Source organism: Scomber japonicus, chromosome 4 (genome assembly GCF_027409825.1).
Source record: "Scomber japonicus isolate fScoJap1 chromosome 4, fScoJap1.pri, whole genome shotgun sequence".
Classification (NCBI taxonomy): Eukaryota; Metazoa; Chordata; class Actinopteri; order Scombriformes; family Scombridae; genus Scomber; species Scomber japonicus.
In genome coordinates this window covers 10473984-10494409 of record NC_070581.1, presented here as the reverse complement: position 1 = coordinate 10494409, position 20426 = coordinate 10473984, and the positions used below count along the sequence as shown (strand labels likewise).

At 39.1% G+C, this 20426-nt stretch overlaps 1 protein-coding gene across 3 annotated transcripts; it reads left to right on the top strand.

The window, feature by feature from the left end:
* The first annotated feature begins 97 nt into the window (after positions 1-97).
* nadka (NAD kinase a) lies at positions 98-20296 on the top strand. 3 transcript variants are annotated; one of them, XM_053317684.1, is made up of 12 exons: positions 98-200; positions 1081-1257; positions 4957-5040; positions 13996-14125; positions 14346-14454; positions 14572-14657; positions 14776-14878; positions 15004-15146; positions 15893-15992; positions 16698-16855; positions 17180-17262; positions 17763-20296. In XM_053317684.1, the coding sequence occupies exons 2-12, from the start codon at positions 1106-1108 to the stop codon at positions 17908-17910; spliced, it is 1296 nt and encodes a 431-aa protein (XP_053173659.1). In that variant the 5' UTR covers positions 98-200; positions 1081-1105; the 3' UTR covers positions 17911-20296. The 3 variants fall into 3 exon arrangements, with proteins under 3 accessions (XP_053173659.1, XP_053173657.1, XP_053173660.1); XM_053317682.1 differs by having other exon boundaries at positions 1081-1293; XM_053317685.1 differs by lacking the exons at positions 98-200; positions 1081-1257; positions 4957-5040 and adding an exon at positions 10264-10684.
* The last annotated feature ends 130 nt before the right edge of the window (positions 20297-20426 follow it).

Genomic DNA, 20426 nt, shown 5'->3' with positions numbered 1-20426 from the left:
CGAGGTCGTCCAACATGACGTCAACGGGAGGAGAGCCTGTGATTGGTCGGTGAGTGTCAGGAAGTGATGAGCTGACTGTTGACAGCTCTCCAGTGAAGTAAGATGGTGTAGCGGCGTTATCTAATGAAATGATGGCGAGTCTCTGACCCTGCGGCACTTTGCTGGCCTCTACATCTGTGCTGTCCGGTGTAACGTTGTGGGTAAGAGTTAAATTCGCCCGCGGGAGTGAAAGACATTACGCTTTGTGTCCATGTCTATAACTAGCAGCCTAGCTTGCAGACTAGCTAAACAGTAGCTCAGTTAGCTCATCATTCATCTGCTAACAAACACGTCGGAGCTTCTTGTTGTAGTTAGCTCACGTTTATCAGTAATTACACTTCTTTTTACAAAACAGATAATTTATAAAGTTTGTAATAACGAGGTTGCTACAGAGCTGTACCATGATTATTAAACTGTTTGTAGCTTAAGCTGTTTATCCAACTTTCCTCACATGATGTAACTGAGTAAAGCCTCACACTCTGTAATGTGACAGTCCGTGAGACTTTCACATCACCTTAAAGTTTCTAAGAGTAATAAAAGAATAACAGAAGTATTGTGACCTCTTTGTTTCTAATATCTCGACTTATATTAAGCGTTTTCAATTGAATTAACCGTGTAGTTGAACCAAGTCACGTGAACAGCGATGAAACCGACACGAATACTTGAATGTGTACATACATATATGCGGCTTGGTGGGTATATGTATGTATGTGTTATTACTTTAATGTATTTTTATTCCGTCTTTATTGAGATTAAGAAGCACAAGAGACAAGAAAACAGAAACATTTATAAGACACAGAGAGAAACGCCGCCACCACACAACCGACAAGGAATTACTAAAATAAAGTCATAAAAGTTTTAAAACGATAAGATAATAATAATAATAATAATAATAAAGCTATAAAATCCGCATGAGGAATACATGATTAAAGTTTTAGGGCATTTTGTAACTCATTCCTTATTCAGTGGAGTTTCCATGATGCCTGTGTATCTTTGTTGACTGATAATCAACTCAAGCCTGATGAATGATTGTCTTGTCAGTTTACTTGTGGCCAGGCTGTTTGAGATGGATGGTGGAGAGGAGGTGAGAGTGGAAGCTGTCCCGTACTGCTTCTCTGCCTGTGACGGAGGGGAGGTCTCCAGCCGCAGCCTGACGAGACGCAACAAGAAGACCCGCAGCCTGAGCACCTCGTCCGCCGGCAGCTCCTCTGAATACAGGTGGGAGTTGAAGAAGGGGAACCACGATTTGTCAAGGTGATGAGATGAAGGAGTGATTGCTAATTTACTAAACTTTTACTAATGATTTAGGTCCTATCAATACATTTAGAATCAGCCTTGAGTCAAAACTTCTTCTAATAGTTACTTATCAGACATGCATAGATTTGCTGTATTTGTAGGTTATGATCCACCCAGATTGTCATGTCAATTTCACGTAATGTGATAATAATAATAATTATAATAATACATTTAATTCATACTGAATCTCAAAGTGCTACAGTGTTAAAAAACATATAACACACAACATAAAGAAATAAGTAAGAATTAAGATGAAAAAGCCTTCTGTATAGAGAGGTGTTGCGTCTTTTTTTAAAGAGTCTGGGGTCTGTGCTGCCCTGAGATTGTTATGAAGGCTGTTCAACAAGTGTGGTGCAGCAGAGCAAAAGGGGTTGATCCCCCATGGTGCACAGCTTAGTACTGGGGACCTGGAGGAGCAAGCTACGAGTGGTGGTGTAATCAGTTCCTGTAGGTAGGGAGGAACTTTGTGTTGCTCCAAGGGTTAAAGTGATATTTCAACCACACTCAATTGACAAGACCTGACATGTGAAGCGTAGGTCCGAAGCCTGATATGAAGTTACTGAAGGAACAGGACACTTCTTCAATTGTTTAACCCAAAAAAACATGTCTAAGTATTGATTATTGAATTCAATAGAGAATGTTTGCCACACAGAAACCTGACTTCTATGTGGTATCTAAGAAGCTGCTGTTGTTGCCTTAAGTTGCAATACAAAACATTTCTTAAACAGCCTTGTGACATGATCTGTGTTGCACCACCTTTAGACATGTGAGAAATGTGCATGCCTGTGTACGTTCCCCTCCACCATCACAGAAATGTTTTCAGGGAAGTGAAGAGTAAATATATATTCAAGTGTGGATGTTGCAATTGGTTTGTTTGTATGTTTTAGCAACAGTTTTTGGGGTTTCTGACAAGGAGAAGTGAAAAGGTGTGGACTTTCCTTAACACATCCTGAAAAGCACCAATAAAAACTGTCCCATTACGAAGAGGAAATGTCAAGATTACGCTTGTCCGAGATGTTGAAACACACTCCTGCAAATACAGTTTTATTGAGTTCTTCCTAATTTGGAAATGCCACTTCTTATTTGCCTGACATTTGACAGGATTTGTGATACATTTAGATGAGCACACAAACAAGTGTTTAGAAACTAGGATAGGAGGGTGATGAATCAGCTAGTTACCTTCTAATAATACAGAAGTCCAGACAGTAGTGACATATTTAAAAAAAATAAATAAATAAAAAATTAAAAACAGGAGGTAAGTGGGTTCCCATTGGGCTCAGGATCTGAATGTGAGTTTAGTTTAAAGCCTGAAATAAAGTCAGAGGTTAAGACAAGCTGAACACAGTTTAATATTTGGAGTTAAACATTGAACATGGCTGAAGCATCTTTGAGAAATTGGAAGAATTTAACTTTATATATGTATACACAGTTTTTTTTTTTTGCTAGTATTGATAACATTTCTATGAAACTGGTAAAAGCAGTGTTGATTTGTGAAGTTGTCCCACTGTATGTTGGTTAGTGACTAATAGTTGTTGTGTGCTCAATAAAAACTAATATGATGAGGAAATGAGGAAATTTAAAGATGACTAAGATGTTGAAACACACCCAACAAATACAGTTTTATTGAGTTTATTTTTCAATGTTTTTATGACTGTCATGTGATGAAACATTTATAGATAGGATGATATGTAAAAGAAATAACCTGAAGAAGATCCCATGTATTTAAATATAGCCACTGTGTGTCTCTCATCTCAACCAGCATCTGCTCAGTATTTCTTATTATTATACAGTTGTTTATTTAGAATTATGTTCAAGAATACTTTACAGAATCTTAACATTTGTATTTCAAAGAACTCTTTATTTAACTGATACTGGCTCTTTATGCAGCCCCTTAGTTCAGCCTCTTTCTTAAACAGGCCGTTTTTTGCTACTGTACCTTTAAGACCCCCCTCCTGATCAAACTCTGTTCTGATTGGCCAGTTCCCTGAAGTTGCCCCTTATCAAACTTTTGGTGACTCCAAAGGCTATGTTAACAAACAATAGTCATACAATTTTACTTCTTTTTCTTGTTATTTATTTGAAGTATTAAATTCTCAAATAAATCCAACTATGTTTGAAGCCAAATCCAAAATATCAACATAAACAGTCATACGTTATGTTGACACAATGTCAGATATCAACAGATGTCAGTTCAATGAGGTAACTTTGCCAACAGACTGTTTAGAGCTGAGCTGAAGCCCTGACTTTTGACTTGAGGCAGCATTTTTACATGCATTCAGCTCATTTTAGAACTTTGGCCATGTTTAACATAGACATCCGGCATTACAACAGTATATTATTTACAGAAAATCACAGAAATGTATGTCTTTTTTTGAAGTTGTATTAATACATTTGATCTCCTAGAGGACAGAAATACTCAGAAACAAGCTAGTAATAGCTGAACACTGAACTTGTTGCCTTGTTATGACTAAAGTTATGATGCTTACTGTCACACCTGATGAAGCAGCATGATCACCTCAGTGGAGTCATCTATCAGGCAAATATTCACTTTCCTTTCAGCTCTGTTTTGGTCTCCACCAACTCTGCTAGAAATAGGGTTGATGATGACGAGCAGTGAGACTGAACTGCACAGTGAATGTGCTGTAAATCCTAAACAATGTGTTAAAAGAAGCTAAAAACAGTCACAATTCTCTGAGGGTTTGAGACTACAAGCAGGACTACATTACACATGTTCATTTCATTCAGTGTTAATATGGAAATATTGATTAATGCAGCTTAAAGAACTTGGAAACAGCAGATGGTGAATTCCTAGATTCAGACTACTAAGAGGATTTACTGGCTGAGCGACGTGATGCAGCACAAAGGCTTGTCTCATTAAGGATCCGCCATTTTGTATTGCTCCACACAAATCACTGACCTTTCACCTCTAATACAATAGCATTGTTTCAACAAAGTCTAATACAGACAGGGCGTTAAAGGATTTTTCCACTCTTCAGAAAGCTGCCTCATCTGTGTGTACATGACTTCCAGGGTAGATAGCGATATCTGATATGTTAATATTAATGGTTATTTGATTGGTAGTAATGTCAGTAGTTATGTCATCATTACTGATGCAGTATTTGTACTGCAGGTAGGAGAGATAGCAGTATTTGTTTTTCCTATTAACCCAAACATTTCATAATGAATTGTCAGCATTTTCCAGGAAATATGAACAGTCTCCTATTAGTCAATATGAAGGGTCATAATATAGCATGTTATGTTAGTCTACTAATAATGATAGTCAGACTGGTGGTTTGTCTCGTGCGTTGACTCTACTTCTCTCTTTTTCATAAAAAATGGAGAATTGAAAGTGAAATGAATTTGATCCAATGTTTTACATAAAAACAAATTTAGCAATGTAGGATTTTTAAGAGACCTACATCAGCAACAAAGGATGCATGACATCAATCAATCTCAAGTTAAGCTTACCTGACCTGACCGGTAAACAAGGAAAATGTGACTCTTAAAATTCCAGTGTGTCCTGTATAAAAATAGCTTGTTTTCTCCAGTTATTTCTATAGATCTTCATTTACATACTTGACAAACAGTTTCCATTACCCTAATGTGAATGTTGTGTTTCAGGAGGACTCAGTCACTTCATGGACCAAGCCCTGTGACCACATTCGGCCCAAAGGCATGCATGCTCCAGAATCCACACGCAGTCATGTAAGTAGATGGAGATTATGTTTTTTTTTACATCATGGAGAATGTTTGTTCTGTTGTTTTTTGTTAAAACCATGAATCATTGGATCTCTATAGGAGTGTCAGTTCAGTTTGTGCAACACCAGAAATCATTCAGGCCACTTGCTGCTTGTAAATCCTGTTGGGCCAGAAACAGACTTGGTGTCGTTCCTGTCCTCATTTTATAATTAATAATATACACACTTTTTGAGTCAGATGTTTAGTGAGTTGTATTTTACACTTCCCCATACTGCATAAAAAAGTGCAGCTTAAACATTTGGTTGAAAAGAAAAAGGAATGTGCAGTACAGCTGACTGCTAACAGACCCCTTCCAGAAGTTGTTTCATTTAGGTTTCACAGGTTGGTACAGAAACCTCCTCCCTATTGAAAGGCAATTAGATGTAGTGTTACTAGTCAAGCCACTATCTCAGAGCGTTGCCTTGTCTTTTATTGTGCTATCTAAAGTATCATCATTGAAGTATAGTTTTACTTGGCCAGCAAAGAAAATTCAGTTCTAACTTCAGTGGATTTTGGTTTGATGCTAAGGGGTTAGTTAAAGGACAGGTCCACAATTTTTCAAGCCTGTATGACGGTTCAGTCATCCAAATGAGTCAAATCAAGTAGATATCATATCATCAAATGTGATGACTAATGGAAATTTGCTGCCCAAATGCATAGTCTTTGTTTTCTCTGTGCCCGAAAGTAGTATGTGTGTGGTATTTTTCCATTTCCTGAAAATTTGACACCCATTAAATGTTGCCAGATTGGGCAATTTTCCACTGTTTCTTATGAGATAACATTTATCCCCTGAAGAAAAGTCAAATGTCAGAGATGGTTTTGGTTCTGCAGTGTTGAGGCTAAGAGGCCACCAGAAGAAACTTTTTTAAACCTTTAGAAAATGCTTATTGCCAGCAGCTGGCTTCCTGTCACATTGTACAGTGCATGCTGTGCTGTATATCACTATAAAATAAAGCAGAAATGGCCAAAAAATTATTATCTAAACATTTAAATGCAGACAGACTTGAAAAGTTGTGAACACCTCCTTTAATGCAGCTACGTTAAAACAGCATTAAACACCACTAACTACCAGCTAAACACATACGCTGCTCATTGTATTGATAGAATCTTTAAATTAGGCAGCTACCTCAAATCAAATGAACATTTACACCAAACTTTCTTGAGACTGAAAGTGTTGTGCACACAAACCACACTGCTGAGTATCATGTGGCTGCTGAGTGACATCAGTCTCACTTATTTCTGGTGAGAGTCAATGAACACTAAAACCAGCCTCCCCTGCAGATCTACTGTGTAACTGGTGAATACAGCATACTGTATGGTACACTTCTCCTAAACTGGTGGTTTATCAGAGGCTGGTAGCCTCATGAGTCCAGTCTTGCACCTAAATATTGAAACATCCTCTTATGTAACTTCAGAGTCAGAAAAATTGCACATCACACTACAGCAATGTCACGTACATATTTATACTTTTTCAACCTGTTTTATTGGAATATTGAAACCAAGGATATCTTCCATGGATGCACCGATACATCAAACAGAAATATCTGACATCTTCTATTAATTAATAAGAGTTATACATTTAATATCTTTCCAAACCATAATGGGCTTCTGTGGGTCTTGTAATTAAGCCTTATTATCTAACCACTAACCCTGCCAAAGGCTCCACACCTACAGTAAACACATGTTCATCACATCCAATTACAAGCTTTTTCCAGTGCTCCATCCATTGATCAAGACTGTGAAATGATGTTGAAATTCCAGTATAAAGGTAGTAAGTGGACCGTGAGTTAGAACGACTTTGCCAAACACTCGTTTTCAAGGTCAAGAATGAATTGTCACACTTAAATATATTTTGGTTTTGAACTGTGGGTCAAATAAAACAAGCTATTTCATGGCATCAAAAGAATAGCCACATATATTTAGTTTTCTATCACAGAAGATAAATAATAAAAAAGTGACTTAATCTATCATCAGAGTAGTTGCAGAATAATTTGATTTCAATTAATGAATAGAATTGAACTTATCTGTTCAATATTAATATGAAGAAATCCAATGCACAACCCTACCAACCTCACAAAGCTCCTAACATTGATTTTTTTGGTAGAGGGTGTAAAGGGTGTTGGAGCTGTTAGTCTTGTTTAAACATGAAAAAATAATGCAACACATTCAGCAGACCACAGAATGATATGGAACGCACTCTGACACAGTATCAACACAAGTTAAACACTTAACACAAAGACTGTCAGTATTTAACTGTTGCACAGCTATTGCACTGGATTGCGTTATAAACAGGAGTTAATGATAATGTGTCCACCTGCTGCTGCACAGGTCTGCCATAATGAGTCAGTAAGCAGAGTTATGAAAGACTTGGCGTTTTCCAGTCAAAGCCAGGCTGAACTGTTGGCCTCGTGCTTCCCTCAGTCATATAAGTGGCTGGCAGCACTGATTGTTTCAATTGAAGGATTAGCTTCCTCAAATCTAAAGCTGCTAGACAGGTTAAAAGTAGCAAAACCCAGCTATGTTTACATCCAAAACAAGGTTAGGTTGCACTGCAGTTCTATGTATAGGACCTGTTTCATCACTGAAATACTGTGTCTGTACTCTGCACTGTGAAGCACTTTGTTTATTATTTTTTTTAAAGTGCCATACAGATAATGTTATAATTATTGAATATAGGCATTGCACTTTAAATGCATGAAGCAATAAAAAAAACTGCTTTGCCACAAAAGATCAAAGTAAAGAAAGTCACCTTTTAAACCGTTAGCAGACCACTTAATGCCCTCTTTCTGTGGCAGGGTGTGGTTGTGATACTGCTGAGGGGTAGATTTGCACAGCCAGCTGGTTATTTTTGGTATTGCTTTGGGTATTAATCATTGGGGAGAATTGAGTGGTTAACTAGAGAGAATCTCAGGCCATTACGTTGCTCTCCAACGCCCTGAACACACCCTGAAGGCGAGACACACAACCACCCAAGGAGATGATGGAAAGCCTTTTGTCTTTGTTTTTTTCTTAACAATCAGCCTCATAAATAACTGCTGTCAGCAGGAGCATATCAGACTTTACACTGATACTGCATGTAGTAATGTTTTCAACTTAAATATCTTCTGTCCTCTTAATGACTTTCTCACGTTGTCACAGAACATGACAGAAGTCTTTGTACCTGAAGACAGTTACAAAATGTTGCATCTCACATTTTCCACATCAATGCATATTTTTTATTCATACATAAACACCAATAAAAGATATATGTTAATGTGTATAATACCATATATAGTAACAAAACAGCTTCTTTTTATACAGTAAATGATATTTCCCCTTAGGTCCCTAAGCTAAAAATATATTTGAATAGCATCAATAATATGCAGAACTAGGTTTGTGGTTTGCAGAATATATTTTAACAGCACAGTAGTTACAATGGGGATAGTAGGAAGTAAGAACATCCTGCTGTATTCCTGTAATTCAGAATTACATCACTCACTCATATAGGCCTGGCTGGTAGTATAACTCAGTCAGGACTTCCCCCTCCAGCAGGTCAGCATGCCACTTTCTCTTTCCCTGAAATGATAGGTGAAGTTATGTTACTTGACATAAAATTCATTCATAAAAGGTGATGTTTAACTGGTATAAAAGTTTTCTTCTTCTCCTTTTCTTTCCTTCTTTCCTTCTTTCCAATCATCATGGAAAATCCCCCAGCTCACCCCCTCCCACCCCCCTCAACAACCGTTGGAGAGGGGAATTTCAAATTTCAACTGTCCTAGATTCATCGTCTGTATCAACTGTTGATATTTAAAGCCTGTAAAACTAAACAGTCTGAGTGCATAACCTGCATACCTGACTCATTGAAATGATGCAAGTGTTACTATAATGATGATCAATAATAACCAGAAGTACAGTACATTTGCAAGAAGCACATATAGTGGATCAGCCCATATCTTTAATTTAAAATTGTGGCTTCCTGGAAAACCTTTTTCCCCACCATGTTTTACACTTTTGAAGTTGAATTTGATTCGCTGATAAAAATGCCCCCCACCTCCCAACCAATCTCTGCCATGTTGCCTCCCTCCACCCTCACCAAGCACATTCTGTAACACCAGCCTTGCTGATAATAAAGATGGCAGAAAGACAGAACAGCTCTCTCCTCCTCAGGACTGCTATATCCAGCAAGGTCAACAACCCCCCCCCCCCCCCCCCCTCCCCTTCCCCTCTTCGGGATATCTCTAATAGGTTCAACTGTATTGGTATAGCATGGTATCATAGAAAAATGATTCAGAGTGTTTTGCAGAGTGATAGAACAGGGGAAAATAATGACCTGCATACATGAACACAATAAAAATGTCTTCAGCTTATGTTTAAAAGAAGATAGCGTTGGTGCAATCCTCAGTTCAGCAGGTTTGGTGTATAAACACTAAAGGCTCTGTCACCAGTGTTTGATTGCACTGACCATTTGGAGGAACCGACTGTCCTGCTGTGATCTGAGAAATCTGCAGACCATTCAGTGCTTTGTAGACCAGGCGCTGAATCTCAAAGTCAATCCTGTAATGAACAGGTAGCCAGCGGAGCTGTTGTAAGCCTCCCAGTTGGGATACAGGCAGCTGCATCTTGAATGAAGCTGATGGCTGTTAAAGGAAGACCAGTGAAAAGAGTGTTACAGTAATCTGTTCTGTTGGTGACAAAAGCATGAGTAAGAGTTTCTGAGTCTGACTGTAATAGAAAGCTGCCCATTTTTGGAATATTTCTGAGGTGATGGAAGTGCTACTTTGGTGATGTTGCTAGTAGATATTCAGGTTGATTTGGGTCAGTTTTAAAAACCTGTGTCACATAGGGCAGCGGAAGAAAATGTAAAAGAAATCAAAACAGAAATAAATGGGTCAAAGAAAAGAAAATCTCATGTGAGGCTCTCTGATGAACATCAAGTTTAACCTGATCCAACCTGACTTCATCTACAGCCTCAGGGCACTGACTCCAAATGATCCCTCAAGTTATCAGCTGGGCCTTGGCTCTCTACGTAATTCTTGTCATTACAGTGGATATACTCGTTTCTAGGAACAGCTGTGTCATTGTTTGGATTCAGTAAATCACACCTGTCCAATGAGGAAAGCACTTCCTTTTAAATGGGAGTGTCCAGTACAGCTGAGTGGGCGGGAGCTGAGATGAAGTCAACCTTAAGATGAGTGAGAGCGTTAATTCAGCAGCAGAATACACCAGGAAGGTTTAGTGTTAAGTCCTCACTGGGACAAATATAGCACCAGTGTAGCCAGCTGGAGGGCTTGTTAGCTGATCCGGGAGCCCGACCACAGCGTATGGAGAGACTCTCATCCTCACTCAGCCCTTCAGACGGACGCTGACTGACTCATAACTCGGACCGCAAGAAGTGAATTCACTCAGTTGCTCCAGCAGCTCTGCAATGTGTTGCATTCGAGGAAGTTGTTGAAGGCAGCATGAGTTGTTGTGTCAGCGCGGGCCAGGCGGACAGAGCCTCGTTCTCCAGCTGAGTGGACCCCCCCCCCTGGCCGAGGCAGCATCCTTGTTACATGTGTACAACCATGAAGTTCAACCAGTGCGTATTGCAGGAGTCTGCCGTGAACCGCGACGAGAACAAAGTGTGGAAATGGTGAGCTGAGTTTTTAGCATCTTCCCTGTCTGTTTCTCAACAGAGAGAGCATGTTTGCTGGGTGAAATATTAACTGGCAGCAGTGGGCAGCGCATGGATTACTGCCAAGCAGATGTTCACAGTGCTTTCCTGCAGTGAGCTAATAGTAATATTAAACTGATGTCAGGCTTCAAAGGTTTAGACAAATTATGTCTATTAAAGAAATGAAAAAAAAAGGATTTAAATTTGGCTTCGGTGCCCTGGGTTGGCGGGATTTTAAGGTTCAGGCGCACCATATTTGGTAGTGGTTGTGGCAGTTTAGAAGTGCCGTGTTTGCATGTTAACACAGGCTGGCTGTGGTCTGAACAGAGCGGGGTGGTTGAATGAAAGGTGAAGGTCAGGATATGGATGCTTTGAGTTGGTCAGATGAGAAACTGTTGGTGATTAGACCACAGCTCGCCCCCCGCTTCAGATGCTAATGAAGTTTTGCTTTGTGTTGTCTGTTTGTATTTGAAACCCGGCCAGCACAGCTCCAGCTTTGTATCTGTACTCGTCTGTTGTCTGTTTGGGTGAATTTCATTACAGTTCAATCAGGTTCAGTTAATTTAGTAAGTGGATGTTTGCCTCCAACCATGGTGCCTTTTTTCTTTTTTTTTTTTTTCTTTTTTAAAGTTGTGATGTGACAGTGGATGGACACAATAACCTCCAAATACAATGTGGAGAATTTAGGAGTGGAGTTTTTAGTTAGTGGTGCTTTTGTGTTTAACCTCATCATATTTGGTGTTCTTTATACTTAGTGAGTAGAAAAGGAAACAGGAACAGGATATGTTATAATGTATTCATACCATTACTGTTACTATTGTTCCTGTGTGATTGTGTCTAAAGAATGTTGTTGTGAGGTATGTATTTCATTCACTGGTCAAATCTTCTATCATAGAGGGTTAGCTGGGGTGTGCCTTTTTTTTTAACTCAAAATAAGAAGCTGATGATTTCAAAGGATCTATTGCATCTCCTGGCACGCTCTTCTTGTGTCATGTCACACATGTCATAGAAGTGAAAGAGCTGGATTACACCCTCTTGTCTTGTTGCTGCAACTTCCAAGTAATTGTGTTGATGTTCGTGTTGCCATGTCGTCTTTGCATGAGCACAGTTGATTTCAAAGTAAAGTGCTTGCAGCTTGTATTTACACTGAAACAAATATGACATGAATGTAGCATTGACTGTGGGCCTCTCCTCGGGGGTGTAGACGCATTGCAGTGTGGCTGCATGACCAGAAGGAAAAAATGTGAAGGGGAAATAAACTGAAATAAATCAGTTTTTTTGCTAGTAAGCCTCTCAGGATTCAAGTTAGAAAGATTTATTCAGAAAGCACAACGACATGTTGAGTAGAAGATGGTCACATTTTGACAGAGAAGAAAAGAAAACCAGGTGACTCCCATTAAGCAAACAAATCAGGTAGTTCAAAGTTAAGAAAATACGAGGAAGCCTCTTCTCATAGCTTTGGGCAAAGTGTAAGCAGCATTGTAAACTAAGGTAACTTTATATTCCTGATCATCTTGTTGCTTTGCTCATTTCCCTCATGATTTATTTAACAATAGTAAATGTTTATTTGTAGAAGAAGAATAAAAGTGTTGGCAGAGGGAAAGGAGGCATGACTTTTGACTCCTATTGGTTTGAGAGCTACTACCATAGCACATGGTCACCCACCACTGCAGTCATAAATAAATATATTCACATGAGCTGTGTATAGGGGAACACCGCTCACTGTCACTGGATGTAAAATACTTAATATAATAACCATATGATAACTCATTTATGTTTTCTGATGTAATTAAATTGAGTCAGATTGTCCTTTGAGCAGATGCAAATAAAAAAATCATCCCATTTAGTCTTCATACAGTCCACTGATTTGGTAACAGCAATGCTTTAGAGATGCTTGAAACTGCCATTCTCCACATGTGATTGGCGTAAATGTCACTGTGTGATACTGACGCTGCTTTACAAGCAATTAGAAGCAAAGCAAATGGCTGTGAAGTTCAGTACTGAGAGTGTATGAGGTCAGCCTGTGGTAGGGTAACCCTGCCTGCATGTACAACTGACAGTGTGGTTTGCGTTTTAATGAAGGTATCATACGCACCTTGATAGCTCTCAGTTGCCTAAATTTGTTTCTATTTGAAATCATTACATCATGAGAGATTTCATAGGAGTAATGAGATGTGGTACATTAGGAAGTGTGATAACCACCATTTAAGTATTTTGAGATCAACTACTCATTAATAAAGTGAGTTATTTTGAAACATGTGTAGCAGTTCTGTCTAGTGAACTAATACCCACATTTAGGCAATAAATAAATGCATGAAATAGAAAACAGCTGCTTCAAAGCTGAAATGATGTTACAAGATACATTACTGTGTGAGAACCAGACCAGGCCTGTTGTACAATCAGTAAACTGGTAATAAGTATGACAGAGCTGCAACCAGTGAGAGCTGTAACTAACTTAAGTCAACAGACTTTAGCATTGTTAAATAATAAGACTTGCACCCTTTGGCAATTTGCAGTTTTAAGTTGTACCCGTTTTCCATATGATTGTGATTTATTTCAGCCTGCGGGGAGTGCAGATTTTCATGCCTCCTGGAGGTTTAGTCCTTTTTGTGTTGTGTTTTTCTTTCTGAGAACATTCTCATAACATTCTCATAACTCGTGGCTTCCTTTCTTTCATAAGTTGGTTTGAAACGCTGAATTTTAAAAAGATGTTTGCCCTCTTTGAGAAGCACTGTTAAAGCTGAATCTCTGTTCGTCTGCTGCCTTGTCTCTCATAAACTCCACACACTCGTTGTTATCTTTCCTTTTTTTTTTTACAGTTTTGTCTTTTTCTAAACATTAAACAACTTATCTCACAGGTTGAATTAAGGAGAAGGTGCTACATACGGCACATGAGGGTCAGCAGTAACGTGCCAATAGAGCTAGACTTTAAGCCTGTCCCTATAATTGGATAGGTGCTAAGTAGTCCTGGTTATGTTAGACACCAGGACACTTCAGTTAGTTATCAGATGTTACATCAGCCACAATCTGAGCCTCCCTCCTAAGATGAAAGTTGTATTTATGGTGGCTGTGGCTCAGAGCGGGTTGTCCATTAATCAGAAGAGCAGCGATTCTATTCCCGGCTCTTCCAGTCTACATGTTGAAGTGTCCTTGGGCAAGAGACTGAACCCCAAAAGTCCTCCAGATGGCTGCACCCACTAACCCCTGCTATCAGAGTTTAAGTGGTTGGAACATTAGAGAGGCGCTATTTACGTGCTGTCCATTTACCTTTTTACCATTTGTGTGTCCAGGCACATTCAGGACCCCGCCAGCCAGAGACTGACGTGGAACAAGCCCCCAAAAAGTGTCCTTGTCATCAAGAAGATCCGAGATGCCAGTCTGCTCGAGCCTTTCAAAGAGCTCTGCATATTCCTCACCGAGGTATGAACCACACACACACTCACTCACTCACTCACACTCAACCAAAAAGTGTTGACCACAGACTGTGATGGGGAAGCTTTTTAACAACAAACATAAGTGACAGTGTTTGCTGGTGGGAAGCCGGTGAGGGATCAACGTGAACGTCTCTGGGGTGACCTCATGACCCTTCCCATCAATTATTACTAAACCTGTGTCTTTCTATCTGTTGTTGTTGTTGTAGATGAAAAACATGATTGTTTACGTGGAAAAGAAAGTTCTAGAGGACCCGGCCATTTCTGGTGATGAAAACTTCGGAGCCATCACGAAGAAATTCTGCACTTTCAGAGAAGGTATGAAAAGCAGCTGGTCAACTTTGTTATGATCATATGGACACTACGTATGAAAAAATGGGTTAAGATTTTATATGAGATATTTTAATCTTATTGTCTTTATATTTTTTTTCTCAGATCTTGATGACATCTCCAATCGTGTGGACTTCATCATCTGTCTTGGTGGAGATGGGACGTTATTGTATGCATCTTCACTCTTCCAGGTATTTAACTTCTACTAACGTCACTTCTAAACCCAGCCTGTGTGTGTGGAGGGGGGGGGTTGTACATTTTCTGGTGCAAAATAACAATCCTACCATTCCTTTGTTTGTTTGTTTGTAGGAAAGTGTTCCACCAGTTATGGCCTTCCACCTGGGCTCCCTGGGCTTCTTGACCCCTTTTAAATTTGACACCTACCAGTCTCAGGTCACCCAAATAATTGAAGGTATTATATGTTGTGCAACTTGTTCGTCAGCATTTTTGTCATAAACACCCCGTCCTGTTTTTGCAAAGTATATGTTTTCCTTTGCAACAGAGACATGACATATTTGTGTTTGCATTGCTATGTAGGTAACGCTGCCATCGTCCTGCGCAGTCGCTTGAAAGTGCGAGTGCTTAAAGAGAACTGGGACAAGAAGGCCAGAGTGGACGAAAAGGGCATCATTCTTACCAACGGGGACATCGAAAGTAGCCGCAAAGCCGTGCAGTATCAGGTAGACTCTGACCCTTAAACCAATGCAGAGTTGTTGCAGGCATTAATATTTACACACCTTTATCTTATTAAAACTTGGATAGCAGTCTGAGTTAGTCTTATCAAGTTGATACCTGCCGCATTTACAGTCTTTTTAGCATCAAAAAAAGGCTCTTTGTGTTTCTTCGGGCAGTGTTTACTGTTGAGCTGTGGTGGTAGTAACAAAAAGAGGAACTTTTGGCACTAAAAAGACTATAACGTTGAAGCATATCTACTTCATTTGACTCCTTTGATGACTGAAGCTTGATATGAGCTTCAGATAAACTTTAAACAGTTAAATAAAGGAATGACAAGGCAAAAAAAAAACTGTTTCATTGTTCACTTGGGCATCTGACTATTTTTTAGATAGATTTAAAAATTGTGAACCTGTCCTTTAATGTTCATAATGACAGAGGAAGAAAAAGTGCAGATAAAAATAAACTTGTACAGTGATAGCAGCCAGTCCTAATAAAGAAATCAATTAGTCTGCAGTGTAAATAGTCTACAACAAAACAGCTCACCTATGTGGTGTCAACATCGTGACTCAGTCAATGCCTCCAGGATTGAAACCTGTTGTTAAAGAACCACATGTCAGCGTAAACACTGACAGAACTGTAAATGCTTCTCATCTGCAGCTTGTAGTAGTGTAGACAAGGTGTCAGTCATGTTATTTATGGTAAACTGGAAAAACACAAATTGACACCTGAGTCTGTTTTCACTGTGTTTCAGGTGCTGAACGAGGTGGTGGTGGACAGAGGGCCCTCTTCCTATCTATCCAATGTGGACCTCTTTCTGGACGGACACCTCATTACCACAGTACAGGGAGACGGTGAGTGAGTTGAGAAATGTTAATACTTACTACACGTGGTCAGTCCAGGTCATACTGCACGACCACGTTTCAACAAGACCAGTATCAGAGAGCGGTCAGTCTGTGTGGAGGGCAAAGTTCAGTCACTGCACCTCCCACTTCCAACTTCACATCCCAGCAGAATCGAACTTTGTACCGATGTTTCTAGACATTACAGTCACATGCATGAGAGATACAAGTGACTCCCATTTAAAAACAGTTTCAGTCAGTCATACTCTATTATTTCTCTATTTTTAAATTTTGTATAGTAATATATCTAAAGTTATGTAATAGTATATTATTTAAAAGCATTTAAAGTCACTAATACACAGCACAGTGGTGAGTTTTGTCCTGTTTGATTTTTAATGCAGACATGTTACATTATTATTAGTGTAGTATAATAGTCAATCAAGTAACAATGAATCAACTAAATAGTTAATTGAATATTAAAAATGATCAAATGATTTACTGCTTATTGCTTCTGTAATGTGAGGCTTTGCTGCTGTTCTGTGTTTGAAAACATTGCTGCAGGCTCTGGAAACTTGTGATAGGAATTGTTGACTTTTTCATAGACTAAACAATTAAATAAATGTTTAAATACCTCACAGTTTCCCCTTTTTTCATGCAAGGATAAAACACAGGCATTTTTGTGCATGTAATTTATTCCCTTTTTGTGTGTGTCCTCAGGTGTGATAGTATCTACACCTACAGGCAGTACAGCTTATGCAGTGGCAGCAGGCGCTTCCATGATCCATCCAAACGTCCCAGCCATCATGATCACCCCCATCTGCCCACACTCTCTCTCTTTCAGACCCATCGTGGTGCCTGCCGGGGTGGAGCTCAAGGTATTAACCCCGACCGCTTCAGTCTTTAGTTTATGTCTGAAATCAAGCTATTTGCTAAATGTGGTGGGTGTGGTGGATTTCACACTTTTTACACATTTAGCATGTTTTCTTCCTCATCAATCAATTTAAAACATGCAGTACTGTCACATGCATCCTTCAACATTTAATATCTTTAAATGAAGTAATCATTAATCTGGGTGATAGAGTTTATTTAGAAACAGCGATTGTATATTTTAGTATAAAGAGAGATTGGAGATGTTAAAAAATAATAATAAAAATAAAAAAAGTCTGACATGTCTACATTCTTTGCTGGTCATTTCTCAGATCATGCTCTCACGCGGTGCCAGAAACACAGCCTGGGTGTCCTTTGATGGAAGAAAGAGACAAGAGATCTGCCACGGAGACAGGTTAGTCCACATACTGAACTGGTCATCACACCTTAACCACACAAACATGGTACACAGAAACAATGAGGGTGATGCAGAGTAAATGGAGCAAAACAAAACCCACAGACTCAGTAATGGGTAATAAGGTTAACTCCCGCAGCAGCTGTCTCAACACTTACAGGCTTTGTTATGTAACCTTATCAAACAGCCTAATGGGCTTGAGGCCAAGTGTGTCCCATGTGTGTCAGATCCAGCTCCTTCCTTTATGTAACTCGTCCAGAGATAATCACCTTTCTGGTTCACCAAATGAGCTGCCAGTCATTTTGAGTCGCTCGAGCCGTAATTCAACACATACCCAGTGTTTCCTCATAAGGAAGTCATCTTACTTAATCTGATGTCAACACCTCCTCTTTTGTTCGTGTGATTGCAAATACCTGGCCTCTTCTTTCTTCATATGACCTTAAGAATTCTGTAACAATCAGCTTTTGTGATTTTTGTCTTCCTTCTCATCTCTGTTGCAGTATTACCATCACTACTTCCTGCTTCCCCGTTCCCTCCATCTGTTTCCGGGACCCGGTCAACGACTGGTTCGAGAGCCTGGCCCAGTGTTTACATTGGAACGTGAGGAAGAAGCAGAACTACCTCAGCTCAGAGGACGAGGAGTTCTGAAAGCTGTTTTGGCAATCTTCTAGGTCCTTCTTCGAGGTTTCCAGGACTCCTAAGTTTTTTGTTTTTGTTTTTTTTTAACCTTGACCGTGCTCTGTGCCGTTTCGTATTTCAATGGGTTGAAGGTCTCCAACTCCACTCAAAAATATCTGCCACAATAATGTCGCTCTTCATCAAATGATTCCATAAAAGACTGCGTCAATGAGTAATGAAACATCTAGCACTTTGGCTGCAGGTCCACCATATTGTATTTTAGTGGAATCAGACTGTGGGAATAAGAGGCAAGCAAATATAAACATTGAGTCTAATCAATCTCACACAAGCTACTCAGAGGATTAGTAATATATTAATGTTAAAAGTATGAAGCATTAATGAAGAGTCTGTAAAATTCCCAAAAAGATATGGTTATGTTTAACTATGTAAGCACGTTAAAATGTTGGATTTTTTGAATGGAGTTTGGCCCCACTGTTGGTCCAGGATCGTCCCTGTGTGTTTTCACTGAGATGCCTGTGGAAAACTGGCCTTTTGAAGTCTAGTGATCAAAGGGAAATGCAAAGATTGGGATGTTCTTGGACTAAAATGCACAAGGTCAGCTGTGGATGGCAGTTAATGCAATACTCTGAATGGGTGTTATCAGGTCTGTTCTAGCACTTTTTTATCTTTAAGGTGGATGGCAGGGACACACCTTTTACTTTATAAACAACACAAGCTAGTTCTCACAGAGGTAAAGGCAGAGTTGCACCTTTTTTTTTCTTTTTTTTTTTGAGAACTGTAAAGAAATTTGTCAGCTCAAACTTTCCCTGAATTATCTTGTTAATCAAATCAGGAAAAACTGATGTAATGCCGTCGATGAATGGCAAATTCTATGTGCATCTTGGGGAAGAGCAGATTACTTGGCAGTAGTGGCCCAACTGTACAGACTGTGCCTTAAACACTGGTATCATTAATGTATAGACTTTTTTTTTTTTAAGTTTCCTTCCTTCAAGTCATACACCACACATCTGTGATTTGTTCATTTTCTGATTAACTACATGTTGACTGTAGTCTCTGCTGTCTGCGGCACATGAAACTTAATCAACTAATTGAAATCTATAGTATGTTACATCGTACCTCTGTTCTGCAGTCATGTAGTAGATGCGTTGGATGACGTGTGGTGTCAGGAGGTTATGTTCATTCCAGGCAAGGAGACCACAGTTCAGATGTTTCAACGTCTTTTAACATCAGTTTTTTAAACAATGTCTTCTTAAGCCATAGCTGAACTCTGTGTAGGTTTTATAGACAAACGTCTGTAGGCTTTAATGGTCTGAGAGAGAGAGTGTGTGTGTGTGTGTGTGTGTGTGAGAGAGTCTGTCATGGGCTACTTTTGGGGACAAATTTCAGATTTAATTGGGGATGGCTTGTCCAATTGAGGACAAAAGCTGTGTCCTTATGTGGGAAAAAGATTTATGGATGAATGGTTAACGTTATGGTTAAGGTTAAACAAGTTATAATGATGGTTGGGGTCTGCGTAAGTCTCCAGGAAATGAATTTAAGTCTATGTAATGCCCCCAAAAGTGACCATGGTCTGAAATGTGAGTGAGTGTGTGTTCAATAATCGACTTTTTACAGATTTTGGTGACTCTGTTCTTTTCAGTTTGCCACTGCAGTCTTTGCTAAATACTTTAAGGTGGCCTATCTTACATATCTGTTTGGATATCATTTTTAGATGTTAATATATACATGGTGAATTGGCTCAACTAATCGTGTTCGGGTGAAAAGATGAAGGTGAAAAAAGGACCAACCGAGCTCTAAAGGCAATCATTCCCTTAACTCTGAGTATGTGTATATATGTGATGCTTGAATAAGATGTATTTTGTTAAGTCTATATGTTTATTAACCAGTTTACAATGTATCATTGCTGAAAATAAATCTATTTGTTACTTTTTTACATGAATACGTTCTTCAGTTGTTAATTATTTTTTTTGTTGAAGTCTATTTTAACAATATTCATCTTAAACTCAGATTTTAAACAGTTTGTAACGTGTCAGCAGAACTTTAAGTACATTTAAATAGAGCCCACACTTACACAATAAGCATTCCAGGTTAACTTGAACAGTGACCTTCTTTAACCCATGTGTGAAAATTGATACTGGTTTAAAATGTCAGGTCCAGTAAGTCCAGTTCTACTGTAGTTCGATGCTACAGTCTCATGACAGCAGCAGTGCGGGCTTTGACTTCCCTTTTTCTATGAAGCATTGTCAAGTCTCAAAGTGCTTTTCACTTTTGTAACTCTGAGAGCCTCTAACTCTGACTTTTGTATAGGTACAGTAAGTTTGTTCATGTTTTTAAAGTGAATTCTGCTATTTTTTTCCCCGTCAGAGTACTTTAATAAACAGAGAGAAACTTTTAAGTGTGTATCCTCCTGTTTGATCAACATGCTTCACACCTGAATCCTGCATGTGGGTGTATAATACCTGGTCCCATAAATTATGAGAATGTCGTATTCACTCAATTTAAATTCCAAGTTACGGCCGGGTAAC